Source organism: Zootermopsis nevadensis, unplaced genomic scaffold (genome assembly GCF_977971745.1).
Source record: "Zootermopsis nevadensis isolate Lab colony 2312 unplaced genomic scaffold, Znev_1.0 Znev_ptg000030l, whole genome shotgun sequence".
In the NCBI taxonomy this organism is placed as follows: Eukaryota; Metazoa; Arthropoda; class Insecta; order Blattodea; family Termopsidae; genus Zootermopsis; species Zootermopsis nevadensis.
The window spans coordinates 22,920,910-22,946,889 of NW_028259162.1; the positions used below are offsets into that span (position 1 = coordinate 22,920,910).

General features: G+C 48.0%; 1 protein-coding gene across 2 annotated transcripts; it reads right to left on the reverse strand.

Annotated features, from left to right (window-relative positions):
• Positions 1 to 5,968: 5,968 nt before the first annotated feature.
• Positions 5,969 to 24,407, reverse strand: LOC110839922 (uncharacterized). 2 transcript variants are annotated; one of them, XM_087359019.1, is made up of 3 exons: positions 24,242 to 24,407; positions 6,907 to 7,516; positions 5,969 to 6,790 (listed from the first exon to the last, which is right to left on the reverse strand). In XM_087359019.1, exons 2-3 carry the CDS (start codon positions 7,398 to 7,400, stop codon positions 6,403 to 6,405), a joined length of 882 nt encoding a protein of 293 aa, XP_087215145.1. In that variant the 5' UTR covers positions 7,401 to 7,516; positions 24,242 to 24,407; the 3' UTR covers positions 5,969 to 6,402. The 2 variants fall into 2 exon arrangements, with proteins under 2 accessions (XP_087215145.1, XP_021940232.2); XM_022084540.2 differs by lacking the exon at positions 24,242 to 24,407 and adding an exon at positions 10,429 to 10,579.
• Positions 24,408 to 25,980: the final 1,573 nt, after the last annotated feature.

Sequence of the window (25,980 nt, forward strand, 5' to 3'; positions counted from 1 at the left end):
ATGCATCGCACGGACGCCGCGGGCATCCGGCCCGTTCCCACGGTCAGCCACAGACGTTTAAATTAGCCACAGCAACGAGCAAGGCGAGGAGGGCGTGGGCAAAAAGCTCCACTCATTCTACACTTGGGCACAAGGAGGTGAAATCCGAGGTTCACGCCTCGGCCGCTCCACTCCCTGGCGAAAGGGTCCCAGTACCCGCTGGGTAGATCCCCGATCTGGCGACAGGGACAAAGTTACTTGTGCCTGCCGGGAATCTAACCTGGCCGTCCAGCCCGACAGCAGAAGGAGGCGTCTATTTATTTCCTGTTTGTTTAACGACGCTGTCAGCAGCGAAGACGGAAGCTTATTGGGTCAAATAATATGATTAACTAAAAGAATCTGTGGGGATGTGGTCGAGGCCTGACTTGGGTACCACACCGCCATTCTGAAGGGACTTCGGTCAGGACACCCAGCTTCCGGGCCGGGACCTGAACCCCGGTCCTTCGGAACACAACGACCATGTGCCGACCGAGACAGGCCAGGCGCGCGTCCGATTGCGACAGACAATACCTGGCACGCGACTGCCGTGTTACACGACATGTCCGGCAAACCGACTGGCTCCGCCCTCAAACAAAAAAAAACAAAATACGTTCGTGAGAATCGCCCAGGACCGCAGCATCCCACGCGCATGCGCAGAGCGTGGATGCCAGCCGACGAGCGTGTGCACAAACGCGAGCCAAAACCAGATGGCAGCATCGTGCAAGACGACCCCAGCGCCTCAAGAATGGCCCGGCACGACCTAAAGTTAATTTAAACACGCGAGGCGCGCACCTCCGATAGCGTGACAGCACGATCCAGCGCACGGAGCTTTTCCATTTCGCCTCTCGGGCTCTTCAGAGGGCGTGGGGGGGCACGTGCGTCATTTCCGGAAAGGGAAGATTCACGCAGTTCACCAGTGCAAAGCGGACGGAGCTTCAAGGTGTCTAGTTGCCAGAGCCAGGAAGATAGTCAAGCTTGAGATGGCGACGTCAAGAGATGCATTACTAATTAAGCCCATGGAGCAGAGTGTTTCTTGAGAAGCAGATGGTACGCGGAGTTAGTCACGAAGTCGAAGGCTCGATATTTTGTTAACAGGGGCTCAGCATTCGCCCCTGTCCACACCCTCCAAAACTATTTAACCAACGCTTGCTTTAATATTGTCCCACCATCTCTGCCTAGGTCTTACGCGAGGTCACGTCCCTTCAGGGTTGCCCATCAAAACTATTCTTCTCAATTTCGTGGCGCAAATATCTGGTTAAGAGTAAAAGCCGTGGAGTTTTCCACGATCTTCCAAAACAGCGGGTAAATAGGCCCATATACGTTTTTGTGTTCTTAGAGAGCAGATGGAAAAGCGAAGGTTTCCTGAATCTACTCTGATCTTTGGTTCCCCGTTATACAACCCTGTTTAGCCAAGTTCATTTGAACCTTACCACAATTTTAAAGGGTTTATTAGATAAATTCATACACCGATTTTGTCCGGTAGGTTAGGCTACGAGATACGAACACGGACCGGTACTTACCCTCTCCGCGTCTGCTACGAGACCAACTTCTTCAGTAGCATCTAGTTGAGCTTCCGTGTTTAGACAAATAAATGATCCAGTGATTAGCCCATATTAATATTAGGGCAGAATTTAATGAAACTCGCAGTTCGTGCCTCTAAAATCTCGTTTGATTTCACAGATTTAATTATACTAAATTTTGTCAGAATTGGCCCCGAAAAGATTGTCTGGTCCCAGAACACAAAAGGCGAATCGCACGAATCCGTGAGATCCAATTGCATTGCGTCTTACGGATTCTGACAGAAACTGAAATTGCACAGATTAATACGAAATTTAATTAAAATTTATCAGCCGGAACCGAGTTGTTACATGCAGGCAGACAGACGGGGACAGAGACCATAGTCCCTTTTTGCAAGTTCCTAAAAGTATCCTGACGCCGCGGACCGTCTCTCATGTGGGCTACGCCGTGGATTATGTTGCAGTAATTAAAGCCGCGCTAATCTAAACATTAAACAGATTAAATGCGATACGACGGATGGGCGATGCTGTCTCTTAGGCCCTCTCTGTGACAAGTTAAGAATCGCATAAACGCAGGTCTGACATATTTTATAGGTTAACAACAACTTAAAGCATGTACTTACATGTGTCATCGCTGATGACCGTAATGGACTCTAAAATTAATTGTTCACATTCAGGCCAACGAGAACTGCGTGGTTTCCGCTACTTCAAGACTCGCTCGTCCTTATGGAAGTCTAGCAGAGTGTCTCAGGAAAATCGCACAAATGCTCACAACTTTTGTCAGTCTTTGTTGCCCGAAACCTTGCTCTGGGTCTGACCATTCGACACGTATTTCTGAACATATGCGCAATAATTATATTACATTCCTAAAGCCATATTTCCCGTGACTCGAACCAAGGACAATTTCGGATCTGTGACCTCCACTTCCTGTAATGGGGACATTCTCGTGCCGTGCTAAAGAACTGCCCTCATGGAGGCAAGAACTCAGGACAAAGTTGAAGAGATCTGGGTTTAAGTAATCAGCATCCCGAGTTCGGTGCAGTTCCTCCCCTGCTGAACACGTGAAAAGTCGTCGGCTCGTCACCGCAGAGGCCGGGGTTGTTTGAATGTCCGGCTTACTTGAAGGGGACGCGCCCTAAACTACGCAAATATCACCTTTGTTCCGGTGTTAAAAGCCGTTCAGAAGACGGGACGGATCGTTGGCCGCGCTGGGGCATCAATCTTGTGCAGTCCAACGAAATGTTCACGGTACAAGGCGCTAAGTGACACGGGGCCGAGGCTGTGTTGACAGCGCCGTCCGCGGAAGAGACCTTGAACTGCGCGTACAGTCGTTTCACCCGCAACTTCTGTGTTCGTCACGGCATGAGGCGAGGAGGTGCAGTCCCTGCCGGGGCGAAAGTCGTCCTGACGAAGACAGCGCCTACATACGACGCTCCATCCGAAATGCAACCTGAACACGGAGTTGTATGTCGTGCTACTACGACCCGCGGACCGCTGCTTACGTTCCTGGCTCACCAAGACCCGTGGCTATGCTTCTGTTCTGAACACCGTATCATGAGGAGGCCGTAGAATACGTTCCGTTCCCACGTTCAGTAGTAGGACGGCTCGCTCTGCGGTTAGCAGTATTTCTGTAAGCTGTAATTTGGGCAATGGCTCTGCAGAAACAAACAGTGACAGCCGGGACTTAATAAGCGGGTAGGCGCTGCTCCAGGCGCCTTCCTGCCGGCCACTTGTGGTGGGAAACTGCGGTGCCTTACTCGGCCGCAATTTGACCCGCGAAATTAATATCTTCCACCCGAACTTTCGTTCCTACGACGGGCGTGGCGGCGCGTTGTGGTGCAGCTCCGGTGCCAAGCGACGCCAAGGTCTGAGGACGTTCAACAAATTAAACGTCTGGAGCACAATGTTTTATGAAACGAAAATTATGTCAGCCATCGTCGTTTCGTGCTCCATTCTCCTGGACCTGCGAACGATCCTAACACCAGACCCAGAATAATGCACGTTTGGACTCACGGGTCATTGTTCATTGTCTGCCCTGCGTTTCGGACGCGGCCTGCACGTCCTTAATTCTGAACAATTTTATTTGGTAAGCGGTTTGCTGTAGGAAAAATTCTGTTTCTGGCTTAAAGCTGTTGGTCGGTCTGCCGATTAACTCTTGGCACTGAGCGGGTGTTTGGCGTGTAATGCACACCAAGGCGCACTTCTTGGTGCAACAGTGGGCAGAAACGCCACCACGAAGACACGTCTAGACAAAAAAACAGAAATCAAGGAATTACGTAACAGACCAACAGCTGTTACGCATAAATAAAGACGCATCCGACAAAGACACAGACGCTCAGCCCCGCCAAACCAGGAAACCACAAAAAGTACCGTGGTTTTACCATGGTGATACCGCGGTGGAACCGTACATCCTGGGGACAGTTGCACCCTGCACCATCAAACGAGCTGGTAACATTCGGAGTGCGGTATTCTGGATTATTACGTCACATAGTCCGGTAAGTGATTACCGATGTTTATAACCTGACGGTGGAGGGGGCAAGTTCTTCCGGAATGCTAGTAACCATCGATAATATTACACTTCGGCATAACGCAAAGACCACAATCAAATTATTACAGTCGTAAAAACTTCCAGTCGCATAGACAATTAAGAATCTCGTCTCACGCGTGCTACATGTCCCTTCCATCATAAAATCCTTAATGACTGCTCGCCCTAATTACAAAGCTGTCCACAAAAGGTGGGGCCACACTTACTCAACTAAACTTCCCTTGGTCGCGCCATACGTGAAGCGATCAAATTCTGAGGCACTGGTTCGGTTCCAGTTCAATGCATCTGAGAGGCCTGTGACAACGCACGCACATCCATCACGTCGGCGACAGGTCTGACCAGCCGGCTGGATCGAACCTCTGACCCAAAAGTGTTCCGGCATCAGACACCGAGACTCATTACTTGGGGTGGGAGGGGGGAGGGGGGGACCGCGCTGTTCGGATGCCTACGATTTGTACCCGTCCCGTCTTAATTACCAAGCGGGGGCACGCCCCCAGCTCGTCCCCTGTTTGAGTCCCGAGGTCGAACTGCCAGGGTTATCGTGGTTTTCCCCAGCAGTTAAAGACTGTATCTGAAAGGAAGCTGAGTCTCCTCCATCGAAACATCGGTGTACATTGACTGACTGGCTTGATGACCAATTACACGCAGGCCTACAGACGCAGCGGCGTCTTCGCCCCACAGAGAAGCGGAATTTTGCAGACACTGGCACTGTCATGGAAACCAAGAGGTCAGTTTCACCGGAAGATCGCTAGTTCGTGTCCAGGCCGGCGCTGGGTCCACCCGAACGCCGTTATCATAGTGGCCGAAGCGTGAAGCTGACCAATCTCCTAGATCCAGTGATGAATGTGTTCACATCAACACACGTGTTCATAGTCATTTAAAAAATTCACGCCTCATACGGAACAGGACCTTAAATAATTTAGTTTTTAAGGAGACGCGTTTTCTTTTCGGGAAAATTTTAAATATTATTATTTAGCTGAGCTTTGCGCTTGACAAGTTGCAATAATATCCGGTCAAAATTCAAGGGCTCATGTGCTGATACGATGGGGCTCAAACGCCCCTGCAACCTTTACTCCACAAATTCAATTCGTAAAAAAAGATCTTCGTGGTACGAATAAGATCCTTAATTAAGTCCTTGAATCTGTTCATGAAGCAGCGGCTTTTACGAATTCACACAAAACTGAACATCGGCCACGCGATGCTCAAACGACGTGACGTGAATCGATTGTAAGGCGCGCACCAACGCCGGCGTCTGAGGAACGCGCTCACAAACATTTGCATCCAGTAACCCAACACCAGGCACGCAGGCAGGTAGGGTTATTGATGACTGGCTACGAAATTACTTCAGAGGCTGGCGAAAGTAAATCGATCCCCTGCGCCCAACCCCGGATCGAATTTCTCTGCTAATAGGCGCCCACCCGGCAGACGCAGGATGACCCACAAATCCTGCCTGCCGTTCTTTATTTGGTTAGGTTATTCGTTTGGAGCGACTGAAGGAAACCACGAAAAGTCTGGGTCTTGTCAGGGTGTTCCCGGCCAGAACTCAGTCCAGACGCGTTACCGCTCAGATAACCAACTCAATCCGACGACATAAAACATCACACATTTTTTCCTCGCGAGCAACATCAGATGCGAACTAAAGAACATTCTACCAGCTGATGAAATGGACTTCGGCGTTTATTTGGAAAAGTTTACCCTGAAGATAAGAGGTGGGAGAATCTGCTTGACGACACAAAACCGTCAAACCTCAGACGCGTTACCCAGGGCTTACACCAATTACAGATTCTTTTGGTAAAGGCGAGAGGCTTGGTCTACGGCGCAGAACCAGAATCCCAAGTCCCCTCAACGACAATGCAAGGCGTTACTGGCAGAGAAAAGAATTACAACGTACTATAACACAGTGACTTCTTATATGGAACATGCTGTACAGTTATCATAGGGCACAAAAACATTGACTGGGCTGGGCCTGCGTGCAGCAGGCGTACCACCTACTGGAAACATATCGACTTACGTGTATCAATCACATCTCTGGAAACATTTGAGCCCCCCCCCCCCCCCCCCCCACCAAATGTGGCACGCAGCCCTCGACCAGTTCAAGGTGACTTAACTGAAATACAAAAATATATACACAGTCAAAATACGAATGAAGAAAATAAACCCGTAACACTTTGGTACAACACAGACACGCAGACGTCTTGGTATATCATGGGTAGTGTTCACACAGTCGATTACAAAATATTTCACGAATCGCTTCTGCCTAGAGTTCAAAGAGCTTTAAGTTCCTACAGTAATTGAAACGAACGATAAATACGAACCAACTTGTTACCGCCTCATAATGTCCGCTATAGTAAAACCAGTCGGCTTCCTCACGGCTGGCGGCGGTTCTAGCGGCCGTAGTGGAACCGGGGGCGGTGTCCTCACGGACAGATCGAGTAGCGCGGCGTCGCAGTGCGTCATCTCGTGACGCCTGAGGTCGCAGTTGCGGCGAAACAGTTTCGTGCAACCGGAACACTCGTAGGGCTTGTGGTCGGTGTGCGTGAGGAGGTGCGTCTTGAGGTTGGAGCGCTGGTTGAAGCTGCGACTGCACACCGGGCACTTGTGCGGGGACTCCTCCATGTGCAGGATCTTGTGTACGGCCAGCGTCCGGGACTGGCAGAACCCCTTCCCGCACTCGCCACACTTGAACGGCTTCTCCTTCGAGTGGATGTACCTGCAAAGTTGCCAACAGCCTCTTAGCCAGACGCTGGTTCTCACATCAGCAACAATCGTGGACGCCTGAAGACCCGTCTGTGAGATAATTACCTACCAGGCCCGAAAACACCCTACCTGTGGTCCCTGAGGTGGTCTTGGCGTCGGAACGCCTTGCCGCAGATGTCGCACGAGTAAGGGCGCTCGTCCGTGTGCGTGCGCTCGTGGATCAGCAGGTTGTACGACTTGGTGAACTGCCGGCTGCAGAACTTGCAGATGAACTGCTTCTTGGGGCGAGACGCCGATGCGGCGCGAGGGCCGGAGCCGCCTCCACCGCCCCCAGTGCGACCTGTTCCCGCCGCCGCACACCTCGTAACGACGGGCGCCGGCCTGGTCTCCGGCATCCCCCCGGGGGCGTAGAACCGCGCTGCGGCCTGCCCGTAAAGCCAGAGCAGTGCTGGGTAGTTGGCGGGCTCTGGGGGCGGCAGGCACGGAAGCAAAGAGCTGCAAAACGGCCTGAAAGCCGACGACGTGGCCACGTCCTCCTCTCTGATGCACAACCCGAACGCCTGCATCTGCAGGTGTGGTTGACGGACCCAGCTCTCGGGCACGGGGGCCCGTGGCAGTTCCATGTCGCTGGAATTGTCTTCGTTGAACGGGAAGCGACCGTTCGGGCACTGAGTCGGCGTGTGTGGCGGAGTAAGGAGCGGAGAGGCGCTGTCGTCCTCCTTCAGCGTTATCGAGGAACCTGAAACACATCCCACGCGTTTAGACTAATTCGGGAACCAATGCAAGCAATCCGCACTCAACCTCTAATACGAATAATATTCACGGGATATTTAACTGCACAGGAAAGTTGGCGTCATTCAGTTCGCGCAAAGATTTCTCTCTAAAAACTACGTGGGCTTCTGTAGGCCTCCGCCCGTTTGTTGTTTCGGTCTCTGCCTCTGATGTAAAGCCGCGAATAATTGCTAAGGAAAATAGTTTTACCGAACAAGGACTCTGCACCTGGCAGAGACAAGGAAACATTTACGCAATTACGTGCTTCGTCAGCTCCTGGCATCGCTGTCTATAGTTCACGAGCTCATTTAAAGTCACTTAGTGATCTACTAACTACGGGCTGCAAAGAATTAAAAACTGTCCCGTCATGTAAGGGGGGCAGAGGAGGTATAGCTCCTACCCATCGTCAACCTCGGTACCCATTGGATATAAAACATTTTCACACGTTTTAAAGAACAAGTTTAAGCCTAGACAATATCCAACACGAACGAACAAGCTGTTCGTGGATTTATGTTCGAATACTTGTTTTTTTTTATAACGCAGGTTAGCACGGTAGCCTACATAATTTACGCTGTAGTCGAACATCGGCGACACGCGAGAACGCAACATTCATTACTGTGGAATCGGTTATAGGGAATTTATCTCGTCTTTGAGAAATGTAAACAGATCGGACAAAGACGCGACTGGCGCACGGAAACTGAGGGCGCCATTTTACCATCACGGATCGAAAATATATGACAGGTTCCAAGTGCAGGAACGATAAAGCACCACACGCAACTCGTAATTCGTTTCGGACTCAACATAACTCTTAGTCCAGGGTTCAGAATCCCCCCCCCCCCCCCTGCAACGAGTTTTGAATTCAGCTCCATAAAATTCGTATTAGCTCACAGCACCAAGACAGTTGTAAATCGTCTGTTGCCTGGACATGCCGTGGAAACGCATAGGCCGACTATATCCGTTAATATCCACGTAGAGGTGATCACAAAAACCAGGAGGAAACGAAGACCCCGTCATCTGAACCTGCACTTACTAAAACTCTGAACAAATTTTATTCTTATACAACACAAAACACATTTCGGCACAGCCTGAAAAAAATCCATATTTGCAAGTCGGTGCGACGCTCATCGTAATTTGCAGCTCGTGGCGTGTGCCAGGACAATGCAGAAAATATGTGAAATGTTGTTTTGGGTGCATGATCTGGCGTGGCAGATCAACCAGACGCAAAGCTACGACAGACAGACAGACCCCACCAGGACCAGTGACCACGAAGTAGTGAGCTCAACCCCGGGTGTAGGGCATTTGACAATATTCACTGCGTCGTGTGGACTGACTTACGCACATCATGTGCAAGATCTGACCTTCCGAAACTTGCACTCGACCGAACGCTCCTTACAGCCTCTGATTAAAGCATTGCCTAAACTGCAAATCATCAAAGGTGGTCCACTCTTTCAATGTCCGCTACTTTAGAAACACTACGACTAAGCAGCCTCGTTGCTTCCTCGTCTGTTACCCCCAGCAAAGACACCGAAGACATGCGCCATTAGACGCAAAACTTAATCATCACAATGACTTCTGCAGACGATCCAAGACCCAGTTTTTAACGATAACGTTCATTCTCGCTCAAACAGCAAAGATTTGGAGGAACATACTGTCTCCATCTTCAGAGCTTCAGCACTAAACACCACGAAATATAAGCCTAGTATACAGGCCTATATGCTATTGTTTCACTTGAATTTTGGCCTCGTTCGGCTTTGCTCCTAAAGCAGAAGACACAGGCTCTGGCTGATTCCTACGTATGAGTCCAACGATTCCGTCAAATGGCGAAATCAGACAACAGACGGACAAGAAAGGAAAGTCTGCGGACTTCGGGTCGAAATGTAATCAATCGCTAATGCCTTATGCTCAGGTGAAGGTCACACAGTGTTTACAGACAGACGCAGAGTTGCGGTCCATCAACAAAGTTATATGAATCTTGGACCTAGTTCCATGTTTCACCAACAAAACCAAATTCGACGACAGTTAACTCGGTCAGCGGTTACCTTCATTTCACATGCGAGTCCTGGGTTCGATTCTCTAAACACAAATAGAACAACAAAGATCAAATAAACATGCCTTAAGATGACGTCAAGTAGACAGCCCATACATTTTTATTAAAGAGCGTTACCGTATCGTAAAATTGTTCGCAAATTACACGAATAACAGCAAAGCCTTCGACGGTTCAGGGAGGAACCTGACTGTCGAAATCGAACAGGCGACTGTGAACGCGTTGCTTACGGCTTCGGGTTCGACCCAACGGCTAAGAAGTCAGGCCTTACGTCGGGCATCCACGGCCGTGTCGCTAATCGTCCGCATCCCCGCTTGCCCGAGGCACGCGGAGACTCGCTGTCGGCTGAGGAACGGCCTGAAATGCGTCCGAGCACAGCGAACTGACATTTACAGGGTACAATAAATGCGGTTACCAGGCTCTACAGGCCTACGGATTCCGCTGTTTCTACAGACACGTAACAGCCGTCGGATTGAATTCGTAATAAAATTGCCTGCCCTCTCAATGGGCATCCTCTAATGACGTCAGCTGACTCGTGACAGAATCCGGCCACTGGATTCGGGTCTGTTGTAGAATCGTCGCAACGAACACCAGGCTGCAAAGTCTTTGTCGGGGGAGCCTGACAGTCGCTCACCTACTCCACAAACTTTCCGCCTCTCGACGTTCAATACGACGTTCACTGCATTCCACACGCGCGAACAAAATTTCGAAGTGCGAACGTGTCTGAAGCTCCTTCCCGAAACGTCGCGCGAAAGTAAAAGGTCTCATAATTGCAGGCGAGAGGACTGGACGTCTCCTTGGTCCCGTGTTTACGTCCCGTCCCTTAAAATATTCACCTTGAGAGCAGAGAAATTGTTGACCATCGTCCGCTGCTGCCATCTGTCAACCCCTCCTCGAACTTCCACTCCAGCAGAAACAAAAACAGAGCAAAACAAAACACGAGCGGCTGCTTCTATCTCCACTTCGGAACTGTTCTCGGCGTCGGACTCCCAGAAGCTGCTACTGTGTTGCGCACGCGCACAGCCACGCCTCCCCTTCCGACGGCGCTGCTATTGGACAATCGGCTGCAAACGTCCCGCCTCGTCGCGTACGTCTTCCGTAACATGCATCCCTCTTGCGGAGAGGCTCTCAACTACTGCACGATTAATGGCGGCGCTGATCGTTACGAAACGCGGAGAGGAAGCGGCTTATCTCGAGACTGACGAAGTAGGAGGAAGTTGCGTTGGTGGCAGCGTCAGTCCGTCCGTCTGTTGCTCACTCAATTTCACGGAAACCGTCCGTTTCCTAATACAACGTGGTCGTCATTATCCTAGCTCAGCAGTTTTCTTATTTAAACCTAAAACTTACAGCAGATTAAAACGATGCCTTCTTCATTGCAAAAATCAGTTGCCGTAATTTCGTCTCAGTGCACAACAAACGCCACTGAATGCTGCTCTGTAGTTGAAGGGAGTTTATGTGAGCTGAGGGCGTAGTGCGAATTTTCCACCGATTGGCACAGGCGGTAAGCCCAGATTTGCTTAGAAGAAACTGAAATCATCCTCAAGCCTAACTGCGTAGGTCCACAGTCATTCTGCCCTACAATTCGCAGTAGAAAGGGCCTCGAACCCATGACTGCTAGGCTGTGAGAATATTCCATTGCGTTGCCATATTCCTAGAGGCTGTATCAAACCGCGGCTCGTGAGTGAGTAGGCGTGTCGGCCTGTTAGGAAGTTCCGGTCGAAATTTCAACAGTGGCGAATCTCAGTCTAGAATTCAGGTCATGTAAAAAAAATCGACGTTTTTAAATCCCCACAATCGCAACGAAATTCTGAAGTATTTTAATAATAATAATAATAATAATAATAATAATAAATGCAATTAAGAAGAAAGCGGTGAGTACGAAGATTTCCGTCTTCTGGGTTGTTGCGCTGTGTAATCTGGTAGATTTCCACCGACGTTTCGGAGGTCATACTGCCTCCGTCATCAGGGCGATGACGGAGGCAGTATGACCTCCGAAACGTTGGTAAACATCGACCAGACTACACAGCGCAACAACCCAGAAGACAGAAATCTTCATACTCATCGCCCTGATGATGGAGGCAGTATGACCTCTGAAACGTTGGTAAACATCGACCAGACTACACAGCGCAACAACCCAGAAGACAGAAATCTTCATACTCATCGCCCTGATGATGGAGGCAGTATGACCTCTGAAACGTTGGTAAACATCGACCAGACTACACAGCGCAACAACCCAGAAGACGGAAATCTTCATACTCACCGCTGTGAAAACCTCAAATCTTACAAAGTGGAGAAGATCTTGAAATAGAAGGACCTTCTCATCGAAATATAACGAATGTGGAAAGTGAAAGCAAAAGTAATCCCAATAATTAGAGGAGCAACAGGAACTGTCTCCAGGTCACTCAAAAAATATTTGGCCAACATCCCGGGCGAACACGACATCAGGGAACTTCAGAAGACCGCCATTTTGGCAACTTCATACATCATTCGAAAGACGCTGATGTAAAATATATATAGTCATCCCTCATATTAAAATATACAGCGTGTTTCAAAAGTAGCTTAACAACTTGAGTGCGAGATATTGGAGAAACATATAATTTCAGAACATGGAAATGTAGTCAAACACTTCGAGTTTTATGTCCATCGGATTTTTATGGTTCGATGCGACTTTCATTTGTTACGCGGCAGACGCCCCATCCGTAGTCAATTTCTTGCCACGCGCGGTGCAGCGTCTCCGGTGTCACTTCAGCAACTGCGACGGTAATTCGAGTTCGGAGTTCGGCCACATTTGCACGTACACTCGATCTTTAACAAATCCCAACAAGAAGAAATCTAAAGGTGTTAGATCCAGAGAACGAGGTGGCCGTCCTATTGGTGCGGCCCGACCTGGTCATCTTCGTAAAGTTGAGGAATGAGGAACTGTCGGAGCATGTCCAGATACACGACGCCGGTAATGGTCATGGAAAGAACGGACCGCACACTTTAACTTTCGGACTGTCACGAAGATGTTCCAGGAAGGCACGTGTTGACCTTACCAGTGACATGGAACGTGCTTTTGTCACTGAAAATTACTGAGTCCAGAAATCCTTCGTCGTCTTCAACCCGCCGTAACATTTCCGTACAAAATTCCTCACGAGCCAGTTTATCACCACCTGAAATGGCTTGCACCGTGGATCATCTGGACGCTCTTCGTAACACTAGCCACAAAGTCACATGTGGAATCCCACTTTCCCGAGATGCACGTCTCGTTGACTTGCGTGGACTTCGAGCGAAGCTCTCCCTAATCTGTTCCACGGCGTCTTCAGAAACACGTGGCCCACCGGCTTTCTTGGTACGGCACATGAAACTTGATGTGTTTGGCTAAATGTGTGCATTTAAAAATATTGCGCACGTCCTTTAAATAAATTTATATTCTCCTGCGAAGTTGTAAAGCTACTTTTGAAACAGGGTTTTTATCTAATACATGTAACACATTAAAAACGAAATGTATTTCGGAAATAGCTGCTGCACTATGTACCTCGGGGGCAAGGTTTGTATCGGGTACATAGAAGTAAATACGTGCCCTGTAAGATGGTGAAAAGATGGAATAATAATAATAATATCCCGCGGTCGTGTTGGCCTGTGGTTCATAGGCTAGTAGCGTAAAAGATTTCCTTCGCGATTCTTCAGATCAATAGCCAGGCCGACCACGTGGAGCCAGATGACCCCAGTAAATGCGACCTCACTGCAACGCAGACTGATCACGGCTGGGATTCGCGTTTCGAATCTGCGTTTTTCGACGGCAGAGTCTGAGCTGCGCTCATCCACTCTGGCTGTTCTCGGCTTCATTCTTGTCAGAGAATTAACCCCCCCCCCCCCCCCAAAAAAAGGTACTTACAACTACTCAGAAAAGTTAGCCGACCTCTTGCTGGGGAATCAGGCGAACGTAAGGCCTGCTACATCAACCTCCAACAGGTACCGCGGTTGTGTTGAATCACTTACAAACTCTAGTCTAGTTTATCAAACAGAAAATTATCAAATGTTAGCAGAGTTAGACCTCAAGGCATTACGCGGAATAATGTAATCTGTTTGGTCTTCAGTGTCTCTCGTCCAAATTCAGGAACTTCAGTCAGCTACTTCTTCGCTAAGAACCTCAGTCGCTGGGATGCGTGTACGAAGGGCAATGAAGTTGCTGACGTGGTCTCACACACACACCCGTCCAACCAGGACCGTTCCATTTCAGCCTCCTTGTGACAATCTTATCTTTCGGCGGCAGATACAGTCAAATTAGTGCTCGTTGCTTTGGCCTGCGCGCATTTCAAGAAATCAGAGAGCCCTAGCGATAAGGAAACCATTTCACATTTCTCAGATTTGCAACTGGACTGTCGTAATGACAGACAAGCCGTTCCTCCGAAACAAAATTTTATTTTGTGGGCCTAAACAAGGATCCACTTTTACTTTTCGCCGTTCTAACAATTCGAAGTTCGTGGCTTCGACGAAGACAGCTCGTGAACTCCGAACTCTGCACGAAAAGTTTAGAATTCTTTAATCAGAAGTATTTAGTGATTATGCTAAAACCTTTAATGTATTAAGCGTACGTCCTTTGTGGACGTAATAATCAATCACATCACAACAGTAGCCTACCCTAGTGTTACACGACGTAACTATTGCAAAGTGCCCGTCTAATGGGGCATTGCCTCACTTACGTACATTCGCCGTGCAGAGGCTGAACACACGCGAGTTCACTCGATTCACGGGTGGAAAGAAAACAGATTTCTCATTCAGCGTGTGCGTATTCTTGCGTGCGTTCCCAATGCTACAAACCCCATAAGTTACACGCAATTTCTGCTCTTATAACAGAATTGCTGGGTGTACCAAGGTTACGCGGAGCACATTTTGAGAAACACTGCATGATAAGGCGTTCCTCAAGATTCGCTTTGTCCCCATAATCTACATCTTCATGGATTTCTTTGTCCCCGGCTATGTTATCTAGATGCTTCCGAAACATTACTTTCTTCGTGATCGGGAGGTCCCGGGTTCGGTTCTCGGCCGGAGATCCCACTGTCCAAACTGTTTTTGTCGCCCTGCTACATCTGTAAGCGTTCCTCTCTCCCCCCCTGCTCCAGTGGCTGAGGAATTTGTCTGGGACGCGTCTGGACTGTGTCATCGCCACTGGATCTGTTTCAAGGGCCGAGCAGGTGGCCCGGCTGCTGGCTTGGGCCTGCGGACAAGAAATCTTCCTCGAGACGTGTTTGCCCTCCGCCGAAGAGCTGAGGTCGTCCGGCGTCTCAGCCGTGAGAACTACCCACGCTGTAAGGACGTCAAGACGCGCGGAGCTGTGCGCTGATTTTCCCCTCTCCTGGCGTTTGCTGACAACGCCACTTCTGTCCTGTGAGGGGGGCCCGGGTGGGGGGGGCAGATCAGACTGAAGCAGCGAATGTTGAGATTTAATTAAGATAAGCCTACTTAACAAGCTGATGGTCATTCAGATAGTCCAGAAATTCCCCTCCTTTTACGGAAGCCGAATGTTCATGACACTGTTCACAAGAGCCCCGTACCGAACCAAATGAAAACAGTTTCTTTAAGACTCATTTCAAAATTGTCATCTCATCTGACGGCTAGATTTTGCAAATATTTCTTAGACTACTGAAATCAAGTGTGGGCAAGACATGAGGCAGGGATGAGAAAGGAAGATTTGAAGGCAAAATCTGCTTTTGTGTCTTCATTCGAAGACAGAGCACTTGCGAGTATTGAGCATTTCACTGTATGTTTTAAGGTGCGAGTTTGTCAACTGTGCTGGGATGTACCCAGTAGCCGTTGCAGTTGAGACGGCGATGTCGAACACTGATTGCCGTTCAGTTCAGTATGGAACCTGCTTTGGTAGCGGAACATTCTCCGCGGGCTGCGCACTGCCGATAGTCGAAACGACACCTGCCGGCAATAAACTCTCTCGCCCCAAACACTCAGGGCGTGGCCCTTACCTGGGGCGACAGGGACATCGGCCCAAGGGTCGCTCGGGGCCGCGCGCTATCCAGTGGCACCGCGGCGAACGCTTGCGCCACTGCTGCACGCACAGCGACTCGTATCACGAATAATGCGCTGATAGCGGCGTCTTACATCTCCCGCACTTTGAAGAGCCGCTATCGCAGGGCGAGGCGAATGGTCGGGATTCGAGTTATCCGCCGCGTCACGAGCAAGAATCTTCCCTTCGCCTCTTCCGAACGCCGCTTTGATTCGACGTGGAAACTCGTTTGAAGGAGGAGAGCTCAGCTTCTCGCTTAGGCGAGATGGCTATCTTCTGGGATGTTGCGCCGTGCAATATGGCAGAAGTCTACCGACGTTTCGGAGGTCCTTGCTACCGCCATCGCTCTGATGATGAAGGCAGCAAGGACCTCCAAAACGTCGGTAAACGTCCCAGGAGACAGCCACCTTCGACCTTCAGAGCATGTTTTATTTTCCGAACGCCTTAAATTCGCTCATGAACTTCGGACTGCGTTCGTTTTCGAGCAGGAGGTGTGGTTACTTGCCTAAGTGCCAACATAAACACATCCATCTTGATAACGTGAATCCTGGAAACAGCTGTTAACGATTGTACTTCGCGTTATCTCTTGCGAATTGTAATCCCATTAGAGACGAACAAATTCTGCGCAATATGCTAGTAGTTCGACTGGATTCAAGTACCGCGCATGATTTGAACACATGAACCTACTGATCAGAACGCCCACTTATGTCGAAATTTCGGAAATGTTTCATTCGTTTCCCGGAAAACTGTGGCATCGCTACTAGGGCGAGTGCCGGCCTTCGGCGTGACTCTGCAGTTCAGGAACTAGGAAGATGTCGCGAACGTGTGACCCGGATAGGATAAAGCCGCATATCGCACTGCGATTTTGTGAAAACGGCGATGAACTGCGATAATGGGGAATCTCATTATCAGATTAGCCACAATCAGCAGTTGGAAGAGGTACATGGGCAGCTGATAAACCGAGTTTGGTATTAAGTGGATCAAATTGCCGTTTGTTGTTCATGAAACCCGACCAACACAAACACAACGTCAACTGCTCCACGCCACAGACTGCTTATTTAACGACGCTTAGAGCTGGAAGATGGTTTTGAATTAGGATCAGATGACGGCCTTCTTTGCTCGTTCATGTGAACAAGACAAATAAATCTCTTCAGCATCCTAGCCCAGAATCGAATCTCCCATACGACATGCAACATCGGCAATCACGCAACCGCGACGTTCGGTTAGCCGAGTTTTCCACCCGTTTCAGTTTAAAGCGTCGCTTCGGGACGCGGATTGGAATTTTGGTGAAATGTAGTACAATGGAGCGTGGCTTACGCTGTCATCGCAATCCACTGGCTGTCGATAGACGGATTTTCACGAAACCAGAAGACAGCCTCTTTAGGATGTGGACCACAAGGACCGTTTCAGGACAGGGTCCAGTGGCCGGATTTTGTGAAAACGACGATGAAAGTAGTAAATCTACAAAACAGCTGATTCAGGAGGGTTCGGCTTCCATAAGGCGCTTGTTTGTGTGCGTTGTGATAACCCGCTGAAGGTCAATTTTCCTTCGACCACTTTGCTCCGTTCGACCTTCTTCAGGGCTTGAATCACTACCCTCCCAGTAGCCATTGTTACGGCAAACAAACCAACCGGGGGGGGGGGGGATGGGTAGGGCGCGTACCGCGTAGGGAAAGCGACGACAGGATCGTGGACCACATTTTTACCATCCAGACATAAATTTTAAAAAAATTACAATTGCAAAACAAATTACACACGTCACTTCGAAGAAAAGTGTAGATTGTTATTATCATCTACTTTGAAGATAATCGTCTTCTAGGTCGTTTGCTGCTGCCTCCGTCATCAGAGCGATCATCGCCCTGATAATGGAGGCAGCAAACACGTCTGAAATGTCGGTAAACTTCTACTAGACTGCACGGCGCAGCAACCCAGAAAAGACCGACAACTTCGGACTCACCGCCGTGAAAACCTCAGATTTCAATTGTCTAGCTCAACGCCACTAATAACAAAGCTCGCCACTGGCCACAGTTAAATCCTCCTGCGACCTCCGAATGCGGGCCTCTCCGACTGCAGCGTGTCTGGTAGCGGCCTAACTGACCCCTGGCCCAGCGAGGGCGCTGATTGAAAACTGCCAGGACCTCGGAATGCACATCATCATATCATCACCGACTAACCGAGCGCTTCATATCACCCTAATTTGGAGCTGAGACGGGGCATCTGGTGGCCTCACAGATCCTGTTTAGGGACTGACGTGCACATGCACAAGGTGGAACGCGCTCACTCGATTACGCAGAAGACGAGAGGACAGCGTGAAGGACGTAAGTCGGTTCAAGATCGCGTCGAACTGCCGACTTTTGTGTTGTGGGTCAGATTTCAGGCGAGCGCTAAGGTGGAAGTCTTCTGGGTTGCTGGGCCGTGTTGCAGAGAGGTGCTTGCTGCCTCCATCATCGGGGCGATGATCGCTCTGATGATGGAGGCAGCAAGCACCTCTGAAACCCAGTTAACCTTCTACCAGACTACACGGCGCGACAGCCCAGAAGAGTTCTGCTACCAGAAACCTTGGTTATTGCGTGGGTACGCGACAAGCAGTTTGTCAGTCCCTCGGCTTTCTTGTGGGTTTCGTCTCCACAAAACACAAAGCAGAGGGAGGAATTTGGCCGGGCGATTGTTTACACTGTGACGAATGCGCCACCACACTGGTGGATGGTGCAATATAAGCAATTGGGCGCCATAAACTGACCGGCTACTGCGTGGTACAGTCCGGATCCAACGCCTCGTGCCGACGGTCCTGAGGGTTCGTATCTAAAATGAACGAGATTTATGATGGACGTTTCGGTCTGAGGTTGGTCTTCCGACTTTGCAGGCTGCTACAGCGTGTCCACACAGTTTTACGGCACAGAAGTCGAACTGACAAACTTCTGAAGTGAGCAAGTTGACCTGAGTAGAATTATACCCTTCGACAAATATGATGTTATCAGGGTTATCAAATGATGGCGGTGAGAGTTGTACGCAAAATTTTTAGTAGGCAAAATTTATGGGAAAAAGCCACTTGGATAACATAGACAGGGATGGGAAAATATTATTAAAATGGATCACAATGAAGTAGAGAGAGAATGTGGCGAAGTTTACTGTATTCAAGGAAGGATTCTGTGCTGGGTTCTCACCAATAAAGTAAAGGACCTTCGACGCTGCATTTCTTAACCACCTGAGCGCCTATTCGCTTCTCTAGAAGGATTCTGTTCCATGGAATCGGGAACTTGTTTTAAGTCTACGCGACATTTTGCCTTTCGGTCTCAGAGAAAAAACATACATCGAGGGCCCTGACGATGGAAGCAGCAAGGATCTCTGAAACACCCTTAAATTTCTACAGGCCTATAAGGCGCCATCTTTATACTCGCCGCTGTGACAACCCGAATTCTCGCTCTGTCCCAATTTTAGTAGAATAATGGTATGAAGGGTGCTGTGATGGGCAAGCCGTGTAGCTAGCACGAGGGTAATTTGGGATAGGAAGCCACGTGTCAATTCTCTTATCAGATAGTGTGTGACGACGCTGCGAAGTGGACAGATACGGAGAGGATTGGATCAAACGACGAAGTTTTCTGGGCAAGAGTGCGTGGGCCACCGACCCATTCAGTGCCGGAGGAGGAGGTCAGTTTCTCACGCGGTGTCCCGCTGTTCTTGTGGTTCGGCTGTAGCCTGAACCTGCTGTGATTTATGGAAATGTAAATCATCAGAAGGCCGTCACCCAGTTTCACCGCAGTGACAGGTGACCCGAAACCGGCCGACCGGTCATTTTATAGCCCTCGCTTGTGCGTTTTACACTGAATGGACTTACCGTCCGTTTCTAGAAAACCATATACAGAGGGGGGTTTACGTGTTGCTGCTATATACCACGACATGGACTGGACGTGATAGCCAACTTACGTCTCTCAGTTCTTCAGAACCAAACATGCAATGAACTTCGTCACACTGTCCTGTCAGTCTTGCCAACCCATTCCACCCGAATTTCTTAATGGGCAAAAGTATTTTAGGATGATTGAATTACGCTTATGGCACCACCAACTAACGACCTCCAACAATCAGAGTGTTTAGAAGCTGACAGTCGCTCATGTGGTCAAACTAAAGTAAAATTTTAACATACTTAAAATACAGTTAACATAAACCCACCAAAGTAAACAAAAATATGAGAATTATTTTTTATTTTCCCAGCAATTTAAGGAAATCAAAGGTTCATTGCCGCATTTTCCAACCCCCCCCCCTCCCCCACCACAGGACTGGCGAATTCAGTGGACAAGCTCGTTTTCTGATTTCTTAAGATCCCTTTTAATAGTAGATGACATCTACGTTCGTTCTTTCAGGAATTCTGACCAAAATTTTGTTTGCACTTTTCATCTCTCCCACGCCCTGCTCATTCTTCCCTCCTCAATTTCATCTAAATAAAATATTTTATGTGGAATATGAGTTACGAAAGAAGCGACTGTCACGTCCTGCTCCATGAGCTTTGACTTTTAGAGAATAATGTCTCCTAACTGTACGTCAACGCAACACAGAACAAGTTCGGAAATGCATGCACAGAGTAACAACTCACGCAGTCATGTTCGCGTAAAAGCCCCTTTAGGCATTTTCGGAGTCCCCATTATTGCTATCCGAAATTCGCGTGCTGCAACAAAGAGACGGCCGTCCTCTGGGACGTTCTGATAGGCGCTGACCGAGGATTCCGGGAACACTCTCTGCCGCCGCAAGAACCTGGAATTTCGCATGTTTCAGTAACAGTCCCAAGTACGAAATTTCGCGAACTGTAAATCCGCTCAGTGGTTCTCCAGTCGCTGGATTCGCCCATGCGACAGAACGAACAGACAGACTGACACGGAGAAGGCAATGGGCGCATTTGTTACAACTTCTGTTGAATGCGCGTAACGCCCCGGGATTCAAACCTGAGACACGAGCCAACAGCGATGGCTCGTCGTCGTCGGGAACCGTCCGCGACCCGCGGTCCCCGAATGATCGTGTCGTTTTCAAGCAGATGTCGCCCCGGGCTTGTCAAAAAGCCGTCGTTTCCCCTGGAAATTAGATTTCCTGGCGTAGCGATGAAGTTTCAAACGGACTGCTCAGGGCTCCTGCATAACAAATATGGAAGCCTCTTTCGTCAATTCCGCGCCAGCCAATCGCAGCGCGGGTCGCAAAATAACGTCGCTCGTGTTTGTTATTCAGAGCGGCTCAAAGCAAGAAGAAATCTAATTTTCTGCGTCGAGATGAGGCGACCGGGTCCTGCAATTAGAAGGCTCTCTGACGTCACGCTGTACCCCAAGGTGCGAGTCCGCGTCTTTTATCTCCGGAACTACTCGACGGATTTTTGGTGGCATTAGCACCAGGTGAAGCTCAGGTCGAACTGCGACCACTTCGCAAACATGGACGGGGGCCGCGTCTTGTTATTGCCTGCAGGTTCCCCCATTTCTCAGCGCAGCGCGGCTCATAGCTTTTGCAACATCGAGCAGAACAGAAAGGATAAAAATGAATAGTTTGCAGATTCGGTGGGCTGCTCCCTTCCACGTTTGTGTGCTGTTTGATACACCTCTCGGTCGATCACCGCCTTTGAACGCCCCTGAATTTCAATTATGCGCGGTTCTAATTTGATATCGGCTCCTCTTGGTTCGAACGCGTCGGGACGGGCGACGAGCCTGACTGAGACTTCGCGCGGGTTTACCCAATCATCCGGACCTCCTGCTTCTACTCATCAGACGCTACAGAACGTTAGCAGATGGTACGGAGATTAGGCGCTTTCACAAAGCGTCGCACTTCGTAACTAATGAACGCTCAGACGCAAAAAATTGAAGGACTAAATTTCAGAGAAATCTTGGCGTTTTTTTAAATGAACAAACACAAAACTGCGAGTGTTGGTTCTGTTTACTAGGACGAAGTCGAGAACTGACTGCGAGACTTCGGCTCTCAGATCCTGGTCATTTTATTCGAGAACACGGCGCCAAGAATTCGGACGAAGAGCCAACGCGAAATGGAAACTTCAGCTTCAGGCAGCCGTCACAGATCGGCGAGTGAACTGGATAGTCGCTGTTCGATTCTATACAGGGACAAGATTTCTCATCATCTTCTATCCACACTGGCCTTGCGTCACGTCCACTCGCCCTGTTTATCGCGTACCGGAGGCGGAGTGACCTCCGAGGTCCACGAAGACCTCAACGGCATTCTGTTTTAGCGCAGGGCAACTTCACATCAATTACTGAGGTTTATACACGGACTGTACGACACTAATTAAATCTCTCTCCGCCAGATGGGGCAGAGATTAGTGCGCTCAATAACCGGGTGGATTACAGCGCCGTCAATGTTTGGACAGGCCATATAATCAGTGGCGGCAAACTGCGGGGCCACCCTCCGCTTCAGCTCTTTCCTTCGGGTAAAGCTCACGGAGCGTGCAGCTGTCCACTTACCGCCGCGTAGTGTCGGAAATCAGAATGCGTGGAGCAAGCCAGTGTGGCACAGAGGCGGACGAAACGAGTTTGCGAAAAGAATTTTGATGCGGAAACCTCGCAGAACAAGATGTGACTTTAATGTTTCGGGGATTCGTGGGGAATTTCGTTTCGTGCCCCGAAACTAATTATTTCTAATTATCACAAAACCAGTAAATCCGAATTTAAAACAAACAACCCAGTGAGTCAACCGATGATTTATCTCGTCTTATAAAATAACTCAAATTTTAAATCAATTAACATTCAAATTATAAGAATTTCTATCTTCCAACAGCTCGTTTCATGCGTTTATGTCTTCTAGCCGTATCAGTGCATGTGCAGTATGCTCCTCTGAAACGTCGGTTAATATCTACCAGACTACATGATGCAATGTCCCAGAAACAGCCACTTTCGGGCTTTCGCAGACAATTGTTTGAATAATCCATTCTATTTCTATCCTCCACTTCCACTAAATAGCAGCAAAAGTGTGAGCGAGCGATACCGTTTACAGTGTCCTTGAGCCGAGCTTTGTCCGAAACTCCTTGTCTCTTCATTCGCTGTGACAACAGAACCACCGTCTCCTTCCTTTAAAGCAACTGACAGTTTTATACGCGTGTGAGAAGCCAAAGTCTACAGCGACAATTTTAAAATTTTTACCCACAGTCTTAGTGGTAAATACAGACAACAGATTTTTGTTAAAAAAGACACATCACATTATCTCGAAGATATTTTAATCTGCGAAGGAAAAATTTAAGAAATTTGTTTCTTTTATGGAGGTTGTGGTATCTGAGAATGTCATTGTGAATAAACGCACACGATTCTAACGGACTCATTCTTTCGTTCAGGTGTGCGGCCATGTTCCACAACACCGCACATTCATCAAAGGGGTTTTTAAGCAATCAGCAAAAGAAAATTCAATTAACTGTTGCATTACACAGTGGAGCAGCGAGACCAGGATTTTAATGTTAAAATTTTGAGACCTCGTACGTGTGCAGAACAAAGTTTTTCGTTCCATGATCAAGAAAGAGTGAAACTGTCCATCTGCTAACCCCATACGCCTCCAAATTAACACTTAATAAGCACCAGAGACAAATCTACTTATACATAATTGTGACATTTAAACTATGCACATTACGTACCACTGTGAATATGAACATGCATACAAAATTATGGTGCATGAATAAATGACGTTTAACCCACATCTTATTTCAATGCATCAACTAGCATGGAATAACTGAGAAAAATACGTACAATCCATAACCCCATATGATGTTTAATCAACACCAGATGATTATAAAACGGGTGTGGCAATTCTAAAATTTGTGAAGACTTTCAAGGCTTACTCTAAAATACCCAGAACTGCATATTCACGGTGGCATTAAACACTGTGAGTGCTTCTTGTATGAAAGTGGTGCTAAATTTTAAATGCCATCAAACTCAGTAATAATTTAAGTTTAACTAGCTGGAGTACTGGGATACTCCACATATGTAGTTCGTAGTGCGTCGCAGATACAAACGTTATGAAACAAGCAACACGTCTCAAGCAGCTGATCTGTTACCCCCTTGGACAGCTATGCCACCTGCTAGCTTATAAGAGTGCATCATCATCATTATCACAAGCCAAGTGCTGTCCTTTCTTCTCATGCAGATGGTTTTATCGCTAAGAAGTTTATTTTAGAGACAGAGGACTTGTCCTTCAAACTGACAAATTAAATACCCACAAATTTTTACTACTGGGAGGAGAACTGTTAATTAATGAGAAATTATGATCCAATCCAGTGCCTACGGGGGCCTGAAATAGGTTTGGGTCCATTAAGAAGTAGGGGGACTAGCCTAGAGTTACTATAAATACAAATCAGCTGAAGACATTTGCATTGAATCCTCAATGTGCGATTGATTACATATTTCTGTTATGTATGCAACTAATCTTCCTACAGACATTAAAAAAATAAATATCACTAAAATGTCTATAATCTTCCATTTCAGTCCAGGACCCTGGGTAAAATTACGTAGGCTACTTCTATTCCACTATTGTGTTTACCAATAAAGATTATTTTATAATAGTTATAGCAGAATGTTAGGCAAAAATTTGCTAAACAGAAAACCGAGCAGACGTTCCTGCTCTTAATAACAAAATAAACACACATAAAAATGGTTAATTTTTTAAGAGAGTAACATTTAACTTACTTGCAACAGAGTTTCAAAGCACCGAATCCAGCAATCAAATACATCGACAGAGAAAGGGAAATGCTCTGTACAGAATGTTCACTGACAAAGCAGGTTATGTCATTTAACCCAAGTTCACTGCACTTCTGTTTCCAAACCTTAATCTACAAACACAAGAGACAGTGATGGGAGACGTTAATATTGATTACGACTTATACTTCCAAAGTCTTCACAGGGTATCTGCTTCAACGAATTGATCACAAATCTTCGGTTGTCTGTGTCGGTGAAAACACATTTTTGTACACAAAGCTTGAAACCCGCTCACTGTCAACACACCATTTTCACTGGAGTTGAGTACCAACATGCCCAACCGAATGACACAACTTTAAAACCATTCGTCAATACGCAGGCGTGCCATTTTAACCTGCTATGTGATTTTAGGCTAGTCCCCCCCCCCCCACTTAATTTTAATGAAACGGGTTTTAGGAATGTTCAAAGCCATCCCTGAATTTTTCGATGCTGACGGAGTTGGTGACGATGTTTGAACTTGTGAATCGCAGTGAACTAAATGATGTTGAATGGGCCCACTGCTTACGCAGAAAGATCGAAAAGCCACGCAACCCACATGAAACTGTTTATTGATGGCTGCAATTCAACTGGATTAATAAACTGTACCAGAGCCCACGCCATGTTGCAACCTGCCGGCGTGCGTCCGTCAATTGTTTTCAACTTTTCCTGTGCCAAACGAATCGACAATATCTCGTCTGGGGAGCCTTTTTTTTCGCCCAGGAACTCGGACCTTCCTAACACGTAACATTGCATTGCTTTTGTTTTCTGATTTCAGTGTCCTTTATGTTTGCGTCAGGAATGGGTTCCGTGACTTTCCGATCACCGTGTAATTCACAGACATTTAACACAATTATAAGAATTCCATTTGCCAACAGCTCGTTTTACGCGTTTATGACTTCAACCACTATCAGTACATGCATTCCTTATCACGATGCATGTAAATAATTGCCAGTATTCACACTTAAAATCCTGTGTATTATTTTTCATTTTATGAATTATATATATTTTAGAGGCTACTCATTTGCATGAAACTAAATGCAGCATCACGGATAAAATTAGAATAGATAATTCAGAAACTTGTCTCTGGGATGTTCTAACGCATAGTCTGGTAGATATCAACCGACGTTTCAAGGGAGCATACTGCCTCCACCATCAGGGTGATAATGAAGTAAGGACGTTCCCCTGAAACGTCGGTTTATATCTACCACATTACACACCCATTTCATACTCGTCGCCTTGAGAACCTGAAATCTCAGTCACTAAAGCTCGTCCTTCTTAATCCACATTACAAGTCCGTAAGTCGTTTCCGTGCTCTGTCTTGTGCACGAATGTCGAGGCTAACGCAAAAGTGGAGCGTTTTATAATTTCATTGGTAATCGCGTCAGAATTTTCCGTAGATGTAGCTTGATCTCAGGTGCTGGTAAGCTTGTGTTTGGGATTAGCTCATTCTGACGGAACCCCCCCCCCCTCCGCCGCACCTGAAGACGAGGACAGATTCAGTCCACAAAACGTCGTGTGTTTTACGTCATCAGAGGATGCACCCCAGAATCCGCGGTGGGTTACACCATCGTCGGGGACCTTCAGAATCGACTTAATCCTGCTGCTTGTAATCTGCTAGGTGTGCTTAGACACAGGGGCCGTCGGGTTTGTGTGCTCAAGCGGCTGGTGAAATATGCGATCTCGATTATCAG